The sequence below is a fragment of the Suricata suricatta genome, chromosome 7, assembly GCF_006229205.1.
Source record: "Suricata suricatta isolate VVHF042 chromosome 7, meerkat_22Aug2017_6uvM2_HiC, whole genome shotgun sequence".
NCBI lineage: Eukaryota > Metazoa > Chordata > Mammalia > Carnivora > Herpestidae > Suricata > Suricata suricatta.
The window spans coordinates 61217524-61235032 of record NC_043706.1 but is presented as its reverse complement, the minus strand read 5'-3'; the positions used below and the strand labels follow the sequence as shown (position 1 = coordinate 61235032).

General features: G+C 33.1%; 1 protein-coding gene across 2 annotated transcripts in view; it reads right to left on the bottom strand.

The window, feature by feature from the left end:
* Positions 1 to 17509, bottom strand: part of FAM135A (family with sequence similarity 135 member A) — a 129831-nt gene that overhangs the window by 53107 nt on the left and 59215 nt on the right. For both annotated transcript variants that reach the window (XM_029944881.1, XM_029944882.1), the window contains exons 12-13: positions 13778 to 13827; positions 8536 to 8691 (exon numbers count right to left, since the gene is read on the bottom strand). In XM_029944881.1, coding sequence (XP_029800741.1) covers positions 8536 to 8691; positions 13778 to 13827 — 206 coding nt within the window. The remainder of the gene's footprint in view (positions 1 to 8535; positions 8692 to 13777; positions 13828 to 17509) is intronic.

The window sequence follows — 17509 nt, the reverse complement described above, 5'->3', positions numbered from 1 at the left end:
ATTTCTTCACTGGTTATTGGTCTCAAACAGACCTAGTTCTTAGTTTTGTTGATTTTTTTCTACTGTTTTTTGGTCTTATTTCATTTATTTCTGTTTTAATCTTTGTTAATTCCTTCCTTCTGCTAACTTTGGGTTGAGTTTGTTCTTTTTCTCATTCCTTGATGTGTAAATTCAGGTAATTTATTTGAGATTTTTGGTGCACTGGTTATTTAGGAGTGTTGTTTTACATCCACATATTTGATTTTCCCAGATTTCCTTCTGTTAATTGATTTCTGGTTTCATACTATGGTGATTTAAAAAGATACTTGGTATATTTTCAATCTTTAAAATTTGCTAAGCCTTACTTTTTTTGACCTATCATATGATCAATCCTGAGGAATCTTCCATGTAAACCTGAGAAAAAAGTGGATTCTGCTGCTGTTGGAGGAAGTATTTTGTTTGTTAGGTCCATTTGGTCTGAAGTCTGATTCAAGCCCAATGTTTCCTCATTGAGTTTCTATTTGGATGAAATATCCATGGTTGAAAGTGGGGTACTGACGTCCACTACTATTACTGTATTGCTTTCTATTTCTCCCTTCAGATCTGGTAGTACCTGATTAGTATATTTAGGTGCTCCAATGGTGGGTGCATATATATTTAAAATGGTTAGATCTTCTTGATGACCTGACCTCTTTATCAGTATACAATGATCTTCTTTATCTCTTGTTACCATTTTGACTTAAAGTGTATTTTGTGTGATATAACTATCTTTAAAAAATAAGTATAGCTATCCTTATTCTTTATAGGTTTCTGCTTGCATTGAGTATCTTTTTCCACTGCTTCACTTTGAAGCCATGTGTGTCCTTAAAGCTGAAGTGAGTCTCTTGTAGGCAGCATAGTTGGTTCTTTTAGTTGTCTACTCAGCCACTCCATGACTTTGGATTGGAGAATTTAGTCCATTTACATTTAGAGTACTGATATGTAAGGATTAACTATGCCATTTCATTAGTTTTCTGGCTGTTTTGTAGCTCTCTTCTTCCTTTGTTTTTTTGGAACAAATCCACTGAATGTAGATTACAATCTTCTGCTGCAACTTTCAAGATTATCTTTGATTTTGATTTTTGACAGTTTAATTATAATGCATTTTGAAGGAGATCTCTCTAGATTTAGTTGGTTTGGTGACCTATGAGCTTTATGTCCTTGGATATCCAAATGTCTTCCCGTGTTTGGGAAACTCAGTAATTTTTAAAAAATTTTTAAATTTTTTATTTACTTTTAAGAGAGAGAGAGACAGTGTGAGCAGGAGAGGGTCAGAGAGGGAGACACAGAATCTGAAGACAAGCTCCAGGGTGTGAGCTCGCTGTCAGCATAGAGCCCAATGTGGGGCTCTAATCCACGAACCACGAGATCATGACCTGAGCCAAAGTCAGATCCTTAACTGACTGAGACACCCAGGCGCCCCAGTAATTATTTCTTTAAATAGGCTTTCTGTCCTCTTCTCCCTCTTTTCTTTCTGGAACTTGAATAATTACAAATTATTTATCTTGCTGGAATATCACAGATCAGGCAGGCTTTCTTCACTCTCTTTCATTCGTTTCTTCTTTGCTCTGCTCTGACAGGAATTTCAAGTTCCTATCTTTTATCACAGATTCTTCTCTCAGTTTGGGCCATTCTGTCATGAATGCTGTCTGTTGCATTTATCATTTTGTTCACCAAGTTCTTCAGCTCCAGAATTTGCTTTTGATTCTCTTTTTTTAAATGATTTCTATCTCTTTGTTAATCTTCTCATTTTGTACATTGCTTTCTTGTTTTTATTGAATTATCTGTGTTTTCTTGTAGCTTACCAAGTTTCCTTAAAATAGCTATTTTGAATTCTTTATTGGGCAAATCTCAGTTCTCCATGCTTCTGGGTTTGCTTACTGGAAGATTGTGATCCTCTGCTATGTCACTTTCCCCTGATGTTTCATGATCTTTAGAATTTTGCATTTCTACCTCAACATTTGAAGTAGCAGTCACCTCCCTCCAGTATTTACTGTCTTCAGGGCAAAAATATCTCCTCAGTCTTGATAGAGATTCTGAAGTTTTCTCCGACTTTCTATGGCTACACCAGCTCCACATTTCTTGCTCCCTCTTTGGCAAACTTTTAAATATTGTATTCCTTATCTCCTTCCTACAACATATCAGGCTGAGCACTGACTGCTTACTTTTTACTTACCAAATGTAGTGCCACAGCTCATTTGCGGTTTCTTTTTGGCCTGCAGTTACAGATCTGCCAAAGTTTACTTTTGCCACTGTCTTCAGCAGTGCACACAGGGATCCAGATGTAGAGTAGAAAGGAGGGTGTGGGTGAGGCATGTGTTATGGGTGGAGGTGCTCCTGGCCAGTTGTAGAGATCCACAGTTGAGGCTGTCCAAGCAGCTCATAGGCAGACTTTTAAAGGAATTTGTGATACAGTGAGTAGCATGAATCCCTTTAAGGCTTTCTGAGAGACCCATCTACCATTTTCCCAGTCTCTTTCGACTCCATCCCCCAAGTCATGGAGCTCCTGATTTACAAGTCTAGGTGGGATGAAAGAGAGAGAGAGAGAGAGAAAGACACTCAAAAGAGAGATGAGCCTCTTTGACAATATCCTGCACAGCTGGGCAAGCTGGGTACCCATCCATTCTTTTTTTCTCTGTATGGAAAATCACAGGCCAAGAAGGGCTCTCTTAGACCTAAGCTGTGCTATCTTGGCTGAGGGTTGATGTATGTAAAGACAAGCTATTCCTCTTGGTAGAACTCTAATGAATACAAACTTGCATTTTTATTTATTTATTTATTTTTGCTCCAGTGGAGCACTGGAACTTCTCTGGAAATCTGACTTCTGCAAAGGTTCTCTCCACCCCGGGTAACTGTCTAAATCAGTGTTTCCCAAGGGTTCCCAGACTGTAGCCAGGAACAGCAAGAGCTGGTAAAAAGGCCACTGCAGGGTCAAGACTGAAACTTGTCTGCTTATTATCCACAGGTGGGTAAGATGCCTCTGGGGCTCTTTAGTGTATCGTATGAGATCCCACAGCTCCCACAGTCACTTTTGTTCATGGTTAGATGCTAAATTTTTGTTGTTGTGGGAGGGACAAACACGAGACATATAGCCTTGACGCTTATCTCACTCACTCCATTTCAATTTTTTATGTAATATGGGGCACTGGGATCATTCATACATAATAGTCTTTATGCTTTAATGTGAATGTGTATAGCATGTAACCACAAAATTCTACCAGTCTGGTTGACTTAATTTTCTAAGATTCAGAAAATCTGTCCTTTCTGAATCACCATATCAAGTAACATGGTAGAACTAATTAAGTAATATAATTAAACAATGTAATTAATTACATTGATCTTTTTATGTACAGACTTACATTTCCTTTTCTTAGCCCAATACTTTCTTTGCCTCATTATTTGCTCTCACCCCAACAAGAGATTCCATAACATATGTTCACTTCTGTAACTTAGTTCAACTGTGCTCTTTCTGAATACATTACCAGACAGCCTACACACAGCCAATTCAGTCCCAGTACAAACAATGAATGACCTTTGGACTACTTCGGTTACTGTAGGCTTAGCAATGTATTCTCCAAATACTGATATACTTAATGACCAAAGTTCCTGTTTAACTGCATAAATGGGAATCAAAGGATATAATATACCACCATTTCCAGGTTTTGTGATATACATCAAAGCAGGGCATGACAGAGCAATGTTTATTATTCGTGGTTAAGTAACATTAGGGCACTTTTTCGCTGCGTCTTAATTACCCTTCCTTGATTCTTTTAAGAGTTAAATAGGTTCTTTTTTGTTATCTGGAATGGGGTGAGAAAAACAAAGCTCCAGGAAAAATTTCAGTTTATCTCTGACATTTTAGTTTTTCATAAACCCAATTTTATCTTGGCTTCCCTTCTTTGCTCCCTTTTTTCAAAGTTGTGTTCATCAGCATCTCTATTAAAATTTACCTTCTTATTCTTATTCTACCCAGGACAACCCCAACCTCATAAAATACTATGCTACAAAGTTGCCTGTGATCTTTGCTATCATTCTCTTTTCTATTTTGAGAAGCACTATATCAAACAGTAAAGAACACAGACTATTGAACCATACTGCTTGGGTCTGAATCCCAGTTCTGCCACTTACTACAAATAAGAACAAGTTTACAGACACAATGAGAGATTCTGTCACAGTTTTCTTGATAGTTGATAGCAATAGTAGCCATAAATTCATTAAAAATATGAAAAATTTGAACAAAATGATTGATAAACTTAACCTAGCGTATTTAGAACACTTAACCCAGCAACCTGATGAATATACATTCCTAGTATAGATAAAGCATGTCTCAAAGAATAATGAAGTTTGAAATCACAGACTGTTTTCTAACCACGATGAAGACAAACTAGAAATCAACAATAAAAAGGCAACTAAGAAATCTATATATTTGGAAACAAACATGGCCTTGGAAATAAAGCCTCTTTAGTTAGCAAGAGACAGAGATGTAGTCAGATAACCTCAGCGTTGTGGGTTTTTTATAAGGATATAAAGAGAGGACATCCAAGGAACTGTAGCCAAATAGCCAGTTCTTGGGAAACTGAAATGCTGTCCATTGCCATTTAGTAAATAACACCTAGACTAATATATCCTAATATCACTCTAGTAGCTGTTCAGAAACCAGCATTTATTGTTTCCTTTTCTGGTCATTTCTCCATTCTCATGTTCTTCTCTATCTTTGACACTCTCCTTGATTTGCTTTTGACCCTTTTTACTTACATACCTACCTTGTAATAATTGGTTTATTCATGGCTTCTATTGTCTCCTTCTATGACCTTCTCTTGGTTTCAGCCACTGTTTAGTAACTGAGTCTCTTCTTTTGTGTCCTATGTTTAAATTTTCAAGAGAAATGATCTGAATACTTTAGTCAGTCATTCCTTATAATAGAAAATGCTCCAAATCAGCAGTTAATGCAGCAGCTTCCTTCAATAATTACTAGTCTTTTCTATGTTCACACTATAGATGACTGTCTTTGGTCTAATTGCCAACCTCTAATTCAAGATTTCAGGGTCACTTGATACAAAATATGGCAATTTTTGGACAAGAACTGTCTCTGGTCCCTTATTTCAGAAGAAGAGTATGGGCAGGCACTGAATTTCTTGGATTTCTGAGCAAGGGAAAAATAACAATTGCTAAATATAGGACAACATATCTAGTGTATTCTTTAAAATGGTTTTGTTTACTTGTAGTGCTTTAAATCAAAGACTTCCCAAACAAATTATTATTGGTATGCTGCGAGATATCCCATTATGGGGGTAGCATGTGTATAAAGTCCTGTCATTGACTTGTCCTGTGAAGTCCTGTCATTAACTAGTATATTGTTTCTGTTTACATCCAGAAAATGAATAGATGTATTATTTTTATAAACCATTTTATATACTAATGAGAAAAAAACTTCTAAATAACCCTGAATCAAAGAATAAATTGCTCACAAAATTTAGAAAATATTGAGAACCAAAGGATAAAAAGAACAACGTATCAAAACTTGTGGAATGTAGCTAAATCAGTACTTAAGGAAAAACTTATAAACTTAAATGCATAAAGCAGAAAAAAAGAAATGCTATAATTAATAAGCTAAACATCTAATTATAGAAGGTTTAAAAGGATACCATAATAAACGTTTAGAAAGTAAGAGGAACTAGTAAGTCAAAAGCAAAACTAATAAAACAGAAAACAAAACACACAAGACAATTAACATCAAAAGTTAGTTCTTTGAAAAAACTAGTAAAATGACACTTCTGATGGGACCATTCAAGGAAAAAAAAAAGAATGAAGGCACAAATAACTGCTAACAAAAATAAAACAGAAAAACACTATAGATACTGATCATGTTAAAAAATAATTGAAGGATACTATGATTATTTGGGGCCAAGAAATTAAGAAATTTATATAGAACTTCTTAAAAAACATAATTTACCAAAACTGACTGAAAAAGAAATAAAAAGTAGTATATTTCCACTAATATTGTATCACCTGAATCTAACTGCAAGGAAACATAATACACATAATACAAACCCAAATTGAACCATGGTCTACAAGACTTCTGGCCAATATTCTCCATCAAAGACAAAGAAAATAGAAGCAACTATTCCAGATTAAAAGAGACTAAAGTATTTAAATGGTCCTGAAAACTGAATGCAATGTGTGATCCTGAATTTGATCCTGGAAAAGGGGAAAAGTCACGCAGAATATTATTAAGACAAATGATAAAATATCAAATGAGTTTTGCATTAGATATCAATATTGTATTGACATTAAATTTTATAAAGTTGATCACTGTCCTGTGGTTAAGTAAAAAAGTATTTTTGTTCTTAGTCAATATACCCTGAAGTACTTATGGAGAAAAGAATATGATGCCTCTAAACAAAAAATGATCCAGGAAAAAAAAATCCATGTATATGTGTGTGTGTGTGTGTGTGTGTGTATACACACACACACACACACACACACACACACACATATATATACACACACATATATAATTTATCTATAAAAAGATGAAATGATAAACATGACAAAATTGTAACTTGTGATTCTGATGAAGAGTATATGGGATTATTCTATACTACTTTAGTAACTCTTCTGTAACTTCTCTATTATATATTATAAGGTTTATGACTTTGCTTTTCATATTTGTCTTTAATCTACCCAGAACTGAATTTTATATAGTGTTTTTTTTTCACATGAATACCTAATTGTCTCAACATCATTTATTTAAAATCTCTACTTTTCTTTGTTCTGGATATATTATGTCCAAGTATGGATATGTCTATGTCTGGCCTTTCTCTTCTATTCCATTTACACTAAAATTAAGACCTCTAGTTTATCAAAAGACAGTGCAAAGATAGTGGGGAAAAATAAACAATGACCCAAGAAAAGATTTATTTACAAAACATATAATAAAGGCCAGTACATGGATATGTATTCTAAATCAAGATGAAAAAGAAAGGTAATCCTAGAGAAAAAGGTCAAATAATTTGAACAGGTACTTTACAAATATGAAATCTGCATAGCTGATAGTCATACAAAAGAGTGCTCAACCTCACAGGTCATCAGAAATGCATATTAAAAACACAATGATATCAGGCTGGCAAAATTTTAAAAGTTTGCCGAAATCAAGAGGTGGGAAGTGTTATGTGGAATAACAAGAGCTCTCATCAAGTGTTGGTGGCAGTGAAAACTGGCACCACTTTAAAAAATAGTGTGGCATTTACTAGTAAATAACTGACATTATACAGATCCTATGACATAGCAATTTGCCTTATAAGTAAATAATTCAGAGAAACTGGTATGCCGGGACATATGTACAGGAATGTTCATAATAGCTGAATTTGTAATAGCTACAAGTTAGAAGTAATTCAAATGTCCCTCAGCTGCAGAATGGATACTCCTACTGTGGGTATATGCAAATGAAATACATCACACCAATGAAAATGAACAGTTACAGCTACTGATAAAAACATGGATTAATCTCACAAACACAATCTTGAGTAAAAGAAGATATAAAAGAATATATATCATATCATTTATATAGAATTCAATGACATAGGCTGATAACAACAGAGTGAAACAACTTGTATTATTTAGTATACATACATAGATGGTAAAAGTAAAAGAGAAGTGAAGAACTCCTTATCACAAAAGTCAGGGTGATGATTACTTCTAAATGTCAGGTGAGAAGAGATATTGGGAAAAACACACAGCATTTTTGTGGTGTTCACAATTTTCTATTTCTTGACCTCGGTGAGCGTTAAAAGAATATGTGTTTTTAATTAATTGTTAAAATGTGCATGTCTTATGCTCTTTTCTAACTTTGATAATACGTTTTATAATTAAGAAAAGAAAAGGAAAAGGAAAAAAGAAAACGTGGTGTTTTCAAGGACCTACTACTAACTAGGTGAGGAAAATTAGTGTGTGTACAGAGCATACAAAGAGATAAGACTGGAAAAGTAGTTGGATGTTTAATATATCAATTCCTTTTGATAAACTATACAATAAAATCGTACAAAAATTTTTGCACAAGGTCCGTAGTAAGCATACAGCAAACATGTATGTCTAGATTACTAACCCCCAACCTTACAAGTTTGCTATACACATTCCTAAATGAGGCAAAGGAGGAAAAGTTTGAGAAAGAGTCTAGATTAGTTTAAGATGGCTCTCTTATTCCTGATTTCTGTTCCTAATGAAAACCTGACTAATACCTGTTCTCAGGTTCCAAGGGCTAGCCTGTATCATATATTTTTATAATTTAGTTATACCTAGATGACTTTTCTTACTGGCAAGGGTTGTAACTGAGATAAATCATGTACTTAACTGTATTACTTTATTATTAACTTAAGAAATCAAACAATAACACAAAAGTAAATGTCTGTTTTCTAATTTATCAACACAAGGGGAAAAATCAGGTTTTTTATTCGTAATGAAATTTAAAGATAAGTAATAGTGATCAAAATGTTCTAACATCACTTTTCTTTAACTTACCCTCAAAGTATGATGCTCTTGTGCTAATAAAAGTCTTAGTTCTTCATGTAGTGTTAAAACTTCCAGAAACTGACCCCATAAAGCCATTAGAAGTGAACAAAGTTGTGCAAGATTCATATTTATAAGTTCTGCCAGTTCATCAGGATTTTTTATTTTCTGAAATGACAAGAAAAAAACTTCACTCCTTCCTGAGATTTACCATTTCTAAATATAATGTTATTGGAACATAAATACAAGGCAAATTTTTAGTTTTAAAAAGTGTGTGTGTGTGTGTGTGTGTGTGTGTGTGTGTGCGTGCACACACATGTTCATATGGTGTAGAGACCAAATGACCAATGGCTTTTTAAAAACTTGATAGTTACTACAGCAATTTTCAACTTAATTGATATTTCAATTAATGTTAAATATAGTTTAAAACTACAAATAGGATTCTATAGAGCATGATCAACCTCAAACACTAAAATTCTGAGAATTTTAAATATGCACAAATCATGATGACAGTTATAAAAGTGTTGAAAAATAATGAGATCTTAAATGAGATTCTTTTTCCAATCTGCTAACAAATTACTTAGAAAATCTGTAACTACTCAGAAAGGACAGAGATATTTTCTAAAGTACTAACTGCTTTTCCTTCACCCGTAAGTTTCTAGGTTTTATTTTGCTAGTGGTAATCCTTTTACAGTCATCAAACACTTCTTTCTCTTTTCTAACAATTCATTCACCCACTGTTTATCGAGCACATTTTGAATGCTAGGGGCAACATTCCCATCGAAATCAATGTAATATGAAAAGCTCAGTCTAGTAAGGAAAGTGGGCAACCAATTTTAATATGCTGTTATGAGTGTTCTAATAGTGGTATTAAATTATCCCATTTAAGTATTCACCTAAACTGATGATAAAAGTTAAAAGTAATGGATTATACCACAAAATGAGGAAATCTTTTATAAAGCACTTGGATTTCTTATATACATAAAATAAGGATTTTTAAACAAAAAAATAAAAGACCACATATCAGAATAATTCTTTCTTTTTTGGACAAGCATTTTTATTACGAAGGCAAGCCTTTCTTTAACTCACTGATGCAGCAGTGTTCAGGTAGATTATATCTTGTTGGAAAAATCTGTCTTCAATTACTAGTAACATTAGGGAATCTACCTTAAATATACAGATAGATGATGATTTCCTTTCCCCATATTAAAGAAGGTAAAATAGTCTATTCAGGTTAAGGTTGAAAACCTCTCCCATAGTCTCAATGATCACATATACTAAACACTGCTGAATCTTTACATCTGGATCACATTTCTCCTGAGCTCTAGACCCATCACTGACTAGATGACTATATTTGGATGTGATAAGGAAGGTGTTCAATTACATCCTAGAGAGTACTAACTATATCTTCACGCTCCCTTAAAAAAATCCTCAAACACTGCTTATCACATTTAACCTTAATCAGTTTATTTTTACTTTTGTTAAAAGTTTATTTATTTATTTTGAGAAAGAGAGAGGTGGCAGAGGCGGGGAGAGAGAATCCCATAAAGGCTCTGCACTGTCAGGGCAGAGCACAATGTGGGGCTCAATGTCAGGAACCATGAGATCATAACCTGAGCCAAAATCAAGAGTTGAGAGTCTAACTGAGCCACTCAGCCCCTATTTTTACGTATTTTTGAACTTTGCAATTCAGCAAGCCTTTCTTTTCTATTCTAACTCAGAGAGGGCATAAAACAAAAATTCAGCAAAATAAGAAAGAAGGGAAGGAATTGTGTCTCATTCACTTTTGTGATTTTAGCTACCAGAACACAGTAGTCACTCAATAAATATTTATTGAATGGATTAATGAATGAATGAATAAGGAATTACAGACTTCAGATAAGGAAAAAGTCCTCCAAATTTGTGGACAAACACAGAAAATGTTGAAAAATTCCAGAATTCCTTAACAGAAGCTAAGATAGTCTATAATAAATATGATTCATCAATGTATAATAAATCTACAAATGTATTTTGCCCCAGGAAATAGCTTATATACTAGAAATGAAGCTAACAAGTTTTTCATGTCTCTCTTAAGAACAAACAGAAGATTAAAGTGTACTCTAAAATAAGCTGAAACATGCAGTCTTCTTCCAAGAAATAGTGTTAAAGGAGTTTAGAAAAAAGACTTGAATAAACATTCGACAGTAAATAAACAGTAGTGTGTAAGGCAAGCAATGCTATTCTTAGAATAATCTACACACATGTAGAATTCTCTTAGTTTTACCATAGATTGAACAATGTAAACAACATTTTTTTAATCCCCTGAGAGCAAGATTTCCCCTGTCTAGATACTTTTCCTTTTCAGAAATCACCAAGGCACCAAGGTTCTGAGAGGACATTAGTATTTTCATTATTAGGAAAGCATCCATCTTAAGCATAAATAAATTACTCCTCTGGCTTACATGAATCTTTATAATATGTCTCAAAATATAAATATTTTTATGTTAAAAAGGAAATTAGAATAAAGCTTGACAAACTTTTATATGTATAAGTGTAGGAATAAGATCTTATGTTTTTGTATAATATTTTCTCAAACAACATCTTGTCTTTTATTGATATGTACTTTTTCATAGCAGCAGTCACTGATCTTGTTTGATTACTAAACACTGCTTACTTAAATATTAGACTTAGAAGATAGGTGAAGTAAAAATAAGAAGAAGAAGAAAAGAAGAAGAAGAAGAAGAAGAAGAAGAAGAAGAAGAAGAAGAAGAAGAAGAAGAAGAAGAAAATTAAGTTCATTTTCGTGCAGAGTTGTCAATTTTTTTCAATTATGTACACAGAGAAAACTCTAGAATCATATATATTATTATGCCATTTCCACTGAATAATATCATAATATTCCTATATACTGAAAGCATATTTAAAAAAAGGGTTTTTTTAATGTTTATTTACTTTTGAGAGAGTGTGTCTAAGTAGGGGAAGGGCAGAAAGAGTGGGAGACACAGACACTCTAGAAGGCTCTAGGCACTGAGCTGTTAGCAGAGTCCAACAACATGGAGCTAGAACTCACAGAATAAGAGATCATGACTTGAGCCTAAGTTGGACACTTAACTGATGGAACCACCCAGGTGCCCCTTGAAAGCGTATTTTTAAGGTTGTATAACTTCTTCAGATTGTACATGTTCCATAACTTGTTTAACCATTCTGTTATCATTGGGTATTTACTTAGGTTAATACTTTCCATTATAAATTACAATATATATGAATCTGATTATTTGGTACTGATTGAGAAGTAATACCCTGGCTTTGGATAAATACTGCCAAATTAATCTCTGAAAAAGATCTTCAAGGTGAGAGATCTATGCGAGAGATAGAAGAATCTATATCTTGTCACATCTCAACAAGCATTACATTATTAGAAAATCACAGCCAATCTGATAGGTTAAAAAAGGTATGAAAATATTTAAAATTTTATTTGATGATTAATGAGATTGAATATGCTTTGACTATTAGCCTATTTTGTAAATGGGTATCCAATACTAACTTAAAAAATGGTAAGTTACAGATTTTCTTAGTGATTTGAAAGAGCTCTTCAAATATTCTACCTTTTGTCTATTCTATTTGTTGTCAAAATTTATCATAAGTTGTTGATGTTAAACTTTATAATGTCAAATTAAATACTGAAATTTAATATTTTACCTAAAAAATTATTAGTAATATATGAATACATACAGTATTTTTAAAATTTAGCATAGATGGATCTAGAGCAAAGAATAAAAATTTTCCTTTACAATCCCATCCTTCATGCAACTCTTTTCTATATTAATAGTTTGAAATACATATGTATGTATGTATATATATGCATCATATGATTATATATAAGCAGGGGAGGGGCAGAGTCAGAGGGAGAGAGAGATTCCAAGCAGGCTCGGTGCTGTCAGTGTGGAGCTGAACGTGGGGCTCTATATCACAAACAGTGAGATCATAACTGAGCCGAAATAAAGAGTCAGTTGCTGAACTGCCTGAGCACCAAGGAGCTGCTGTTTTTCTTTTTTTTTAAAAATATTTTTTTTAATGTTTTTTTATTTATTTTTGATACAGAGAGAGACAGAGCATGAGAGGGGAAGGGGCAGAGAGAGAAGGAGACACAGAACCGGAAGCAGGCTCCAGGCTCTGAGCTAGCTGTCAGCACAGAGCCTGACGCAGGGCTCGACCCCACAAACGTGAGATCTGACCTGAGCCGAAGCTGGAGGCTTAACCGACTAAGCCACCCAGGCGCCCCAGCTGCTGTTTTTCTATTCTTTTAGAGAAGTGATACTCTTATTTCCATTACTGTAGTTTTATATTCAGTTTAACATACATTTGGGCAAGTCCCTGTACAAAAATATATTTTTTTAAGGTTTTTCTTAGTCATTCTTATCTTTCTTCAAGTGCTCTTTAAAATAAGTCAAATTTTAACATTTCCAGTGGTATTTTGATATGGTTGCATCAATTATTAACTTAAAAAAAACTGGTATCTTTCAGTGACTGTTTCTCTTTCATTCAAAAGTATCATGTTTACTTATTCAAATATCTCAGTGAAATATTGTAGATTTTTTTCACATTAATTACACACATTTTACTAAAATTCCTTCTAAATGTTTAATGCTCTTACAGGCAATTATTATGACAACACTGTTGATTTTTAAAGAAAATACTTAATCTTATTTGAAGTGTGGGGAAAACCTCTAAGAAAGTATTCAAAATTACTTATACATCCTGCATATGTATAATTCTAGCCCTCATTCAAATTTACATATAGAAATATATTCCAAAGCCAAATATATATGTTTGTTTATGTCTATGCCAAAATTTTAACAAAAGGAAATTTAATTTCAAGAATAAACTACTGGAAAAATGGTCTAAGACACAAATTGATCTGTTGAAATAAAACCATTTTCAACTCTGAACTATCATTTTATAAAAATATGTAATTTTAAGGATGATTTTAAAATGTGTCCAGAAATTCTTTTGAGTAAATTAATTGAAGAAGGTGCACACTTTTGATAGTTAATCGTCTTTGGTATCCCATTTATAGGCAGAATAACATACATTTTAAAAATAAGTTAAGTCCATGCTGAAGCCAAATGTCTTTTTATCAACTAAGCTGTGATTCTACCATGATCAACCATTTGAGGAAGGATAAATCATTATGTTTTCTTGGATAAAGATTTTGAATAGAAAACAGAATCCACTCAAATAACTTGATAATGTTAATTTTAAAAAATCCAAGTACCTTAACTTCTTCACATAGTTCAGTAAGTCGAGCTTCTACATCCATTTCCTCTGAAAGGAGTAAAGAGTAATTAGAGGAAATATTTCAAAATTATCTAAATACAGCTGGCCCCTGAACAATATAGGGATTAGGGCATCACCTCCACAGTGAAGTCAAAACTCCATGTATAATTTCTGACTCCCCTAAAAATTAAGTACTAGATTGCCTACTGTTGACCAGAAAGACTTAGAAATAACATAAACAGTTAATGAACACATATTTTGTATATTATATGTATTATATACTGTATTTTTATAAAAATAAGCTAGAGAAAAAATGTTAAGAAGATCATAAGAGAAAATACATTTATAGTCCTATACTGTACTTACTGAAAAAAGATCCTTGTTTAAATGGACCTGTGTAGTTCAAGCCCCAGAGTTTTTAAGAATCAAGTGTAAATTAACTTTAAAAAACCAGAAGGTTGACAAGTATCTGGACTATATTCAATGAAATAAATTTCAATGTAATATACTATCATAAACACAGTAATCATGTAGCTAATGTGGGTTACTATTAAATTCTATGTTCTGATTATTAGTGTTCCAGTTCTCATAAGAGGCTGACACTGTCAAGGAAATATTGACTGTGGACCTAAAGTAACTTGCACACTATATCACAGAAAAGATAAAACATATAATTAGGTTTTATTCCATTGTATACATTGTAAATTTCAATATAATTTAGCATTTTGTCTTAAGCATGTACATGCCTTTTTTTTTTTTTTAAACAAAAGCTGTTCCTAAAAATTTAAATTCAAATTAATCTGTATAGCCAAAACACTCAAAACATACCTGGACAGAAGTTATTTAATGGTAATGAGTGACAAAATCTTTGAGTTTCTAATTTAGTTTAATACATTCAGTTTTCTCTAAGACAGTCTAAAACTGAAGTATATTTTGTCCATACAATCCTGATTTATTTAATGTATGCTGTAACCTTCTATAAGGAGGTGTTCAGATTAATTTAAATTAAAATGGTAATATTTATAAGGGGATACAGAAACTAATAGAACAAAAAGGGTCCCTGCTTTTTGCAGGGAAGAAATTTCACTAAGGCCTGAAATATGTTTAGACACATCTAATTTTTAATCAAAAATCAAACTAAAATAGTTCTCCTACAAGAACTATAATAGCATAGCTGTGATCACAAAATATTTCATAATCTTGTTGTTCCACAACCGTGTTAACTGATCATTCTCACACAAAGGCAGAAATACATTCTAGGATATCCATGAATTTAAAAAGAAAAAATAAACATTTAAATTTGACAAAATAAGCAGTTACATTTAAGTGATAAACACAACCAACTTATGTGAACAAATACTCCACTAATAATTAAAATCATTATGACACATATATATTTTGAGTCACAAAACACATAAATAAAATTGTATTTAGATATTGATATCTGCCAAGAATTAGATAACAAATTTGGTCAACTCACTGATAAGTAAAGAAATCTAATACTTTACAAATCATTTCACTGTCAGATAAATCAGTGGCCTCTAATATAGGTTTCTAAAATTAAAATAATATATAACAACCAGTAGAACCTGTATTAAAATCATAACATCCATATGTCCATGTCTGTTTTCACAGTGTTTTTCCTCTGGTAGGAGAAAATCAGTAAAGTTAGTAAGTTAGCTATCCTATCCATAAATTTTTTAAAAATGAAAAGGAACTTTTTAAAGTTTTGAGTTTTGATATATTTTTCTGATCTTTACATACAGGAGTATAAATGCATAAGCTAGTACACTTGTATTATGGCTAGTGAGAGCTACTTCAATGCAACACTTAAAGAATGGTTAAAAGCAAAACTTAAAAATACTTGAGTTGAAATGGTTTCAAAATTATTTACAATTTTTAAATGAGTTTAAAATTCTATTTTAATTAATTTTCTTTAAAATTTATATATATACTGATACAATTACATAGATATGTATAAAAATGTATTATCTTACATAAATTATTTTCTTTAATTTGGCTCCTGCTGCTAACCTAAGGTTACAGTGTAAAATATATTCTTCCATATTTTTCAAGTATACACATACATATGGGCACATTTCAGAGATACTGTAAATTTGGTTCCTGACGACTACAGGAAAGCTAATACTGCAATAAAGTGAGTCAAATAAATGTTTTGGTTTCCTAAAACATTAAAAGTGCATGTAAAAGTTATGTTTAAACTATACTATACTCTATTAAGTGTTCAATAGCATTATGTCTAAAACATAATTTAAAATGACTTCATAGTGCTGATGCATAGGAGCACATGTACCCCAATGTTCATAGCAGCACTGTCAACAATAGCCAAAACATGGAAAGAGCCTAAATGTCCATCACCTGAAGAGTGGATCAAGAAGATGTGGTATATATACACAATGGAGTACTACATGGCAATGAGAAAGAATGAAATCTGGCCATTTGTAGGAAAGTGGATGGACCTCGAGGGTGTCATGCTAAGCGAAATAAGTCAGGCAGAGAAGGACAGAAACCATATGTTTGCACTTATAGGTCTAACAGGAGAACAGGAGAAACCTAATGGAGGACCAAAGGGGAGGGGAAGAGGGAAAGAGAGTTGGGGAGAGAGAAGGATGCAAAACCTGAGAGACTAATGAACATTGAACACGAACTGAGGGTTGAAGGAGGAGGTGGGAAGGCAGAAAGAGGTAGAGGTAATGGAGGAGGGCACTTGTGGGGAAGAGCACTGGGTGTTGTATGGAAACCAATTTGACAATAACTATTTAAAATAAATAAAAAAATAAACATAAAAAAAATAAAATTACTTCATTGCTAAAAAATGCTACCATCATTTGAGCTTTCAGTGAGTTGTAATCTTTTTGCCAGTGGAAGGTCTTGCCTTGATGCTGCCTGCTGACTGATCAGAGTGGTTCTTGCTAAAGGTGGGTTATTTCTTAAAGTAAGACAACAATGGAGCTCATCACATCAACAGATTCTTCCTTTCCTGAAAGATTTTTCTGTAGTATTAGAGGTTGTTTGATAGCATTTAGCCCCAGTAGAACTTCTTTGAAAATGAGTCAAACTTCTTAAAATTTGTCACTGTTTTGTCTACTAAGTTTATGTGGTATTCTATACCCTTTGTTGTCATTTCAACAATCTTCACAGCATCTTTACCAGGAGGAGATTCATTTCAAGAAACCGCTTTCTTTGCTCATCTATGAGAAGTAACTCCTCATCTGTTAATGTTTTATCACAAGACTGCAGCAATTCAGTCATATCTTCAGGATCCACTTTTAATTCTAGTTCTCTTGCTATTTCCTCCTCTCTTACTTCCTCCACTGAAGTCTCGAACCCCTTAAAATCATGCACAAGATTTGGAATAAAATTTTCAAACTCCTTTCAAGGTTATTTTGGCCTCTTCTCATAAATCACACATATTGTTAATGGCATCTAGGATGGTGAATCCTTTCCAGAAGGTTTTCAATTTACTTTGCCCAGATCCATCAGAGCAATCACCATCTATGTCAGGTACAGCCTTATGAAATGGCTTTCAAGTCATATTATTGAAGAAATACATGAAATTAAGACCTGAAAGCCAAATGACTCCTTGATCCTTGGGCTGCAGAATGGATACTGTGTTAGAAGGCATGACAACAACATTAATATTACTGTACATCTCCATCAGAGCTCTTGAGGGGTCAGGTGCATTGTCAATGAGCAGTCATATTTTGAA